The sequence below is a fragment of the Priapulus caudatus genome, unplaced genomic scaffold (genome assembly GCF_000485595.1).
Source record: "Priapulus caudatus unplaced genomic scaffold, Priapulus_caudatus-5.0.1 Scaffold2327, whole genome shotgun sequence".
NCBI lineage: Eukaryota > Metazoa > Priapulida > Priapulimorpha > Priapulimorphida > Priapulidae > Priapulus > Priapulus caudatus.
The window spans coordinates 18,938-20,356 of NW_014579388.1; the positions used below are offsets into that span (position 1 = coordinate 18,938).

A 1,419-nucleotide genomic window follows, 5' to 3' on the forward strand; every position below is an offset into this window, starting at 1 on the left:
TTGTTGTTGTTGTTGTTGCGGGGACGGGATTTTTCTTACTAGTATTAAATATGTTAGTAATAGTATGGGTGGACGTCTGTGCGAAGGATTCTTATCGCTTATTACCTGATTTGCTAGCATCCCGATCTTGCTGAACTTGAAGTTCGTCTGTGTCTGACCCATTTTCCGATTGTCCCGGAGGTACACTGCCGATAGCGTTTGCCGTAGCCATGTTTCTCTGTTAACGATAATTTTCGAAACGCTAGAGTTTCTCGGTTATCGAGGCGTCTCTTGGCACTATCCCTTCAACGTAGATCGCGTACACGAACATAAAACGCTAATGTTTTGAACAAAACTGCAAGTGATCGGGTGTTTCCTTCGTCGTTTGGGAGTTCCTATCGTTTGCGGTGGCAGCACCTACTTCCTGTTAGACTTTGCACCCGATATCCGGTGTTACTGTACTCACATGATATAAACAGAGTCGCAAGCAACGTACCAGATGGCAGAAGCTCCCGTTGTACAACATAAAAAGAAGAACAAATCAAAGAAAAGGGTAGGATAATCTATTTGTCGTAATTTAAATCTAATGATCGATCTACGATTGTCTATGCGCTTTCTGAGCACTGTCCGAGTCTGTCACGTGTGTGTCATGGTTATTATACAGCCCTATACGGTATACCGAAGGTGCGAATATTCGAATACGCAGTGGTTACACGTCTAACCCTAACTCTAACCCTAACCCTAACTCTAACCCTAACCCTTTGCAATATTCGGTCTATAGGGCTGCCCCCGTGTGTCATCACTCATCAGTCATATCACCGACTCCCACTCCTTGGGCTTGGCGGTGATCAAATTGATCAATTAAAAAAATGTATTTATCACCATAATTTGCAAAAATACAATGATGCAGAAAACATTATTTTGAAGGGTGAAGGGGTAGCGAAAGACCATAGGGTCACGATCGCCAGTGTGAAAGTGAAACTGATACTTTGAGTTTGAGAACGACGCACTGTGACAGGGCGCAAATCCACTTTAGGCACCTTAGGCTTAGGTATCACGAAGGTCAGTAACACTGACACACACATATATACACGCACACACACACACAAGCACACACGCACACGCGCGCGCGCACACACAGTGACAATCCCTGAGGCAATAACGTGATCTAAAACTCGATCATCACTCACATGAACAGTGCGCACCACATTGTTGTCAAAATTCACATGCGAATCAAGGGAATGGGTTTTCTTATGAATTTACTTTTGTAAATGTTATTTCGAATTCAATTTAATTTGACCATTAAATATTCTTATAATGTGCTTGTGTGTGCGGCAAAGGGATGTAACCAGATCCATCGGATTTATTTACGACGCGCGATCTACGGACGACGCTCATAAACTCGGCGCGCGTCCAGAACCCGTAACATGCGCACCAGGT

General features: G+C 43.8%; 1 protein-coding gene across 1 annotated transcript in view; it reads right to left on the reverse strand.

The window, feature by feature from the left end:
* Window positions 1-381, reverse strand: part of LOC106818554 (phosphatidylinositol 4-phosphate 5-kinase type-1 alpha-like) — a gene marked incomplete at its 3' end in the record, with an annotated part of 17,027 nt that extends 16,646 nt beyond the window's left edge. The window contains exon 1 of the mRNA XM_014823253.1: window positions 106-381. Within this exon, the coding sequence (XP_014678739.1) occupies window positions 106-211 (106 nt within the window). The remainder of the gene's footprint in view (window positions 1-105) is intronic.
* Window positions 382-1,419: the final 1,038 nt, after the last annotated feature.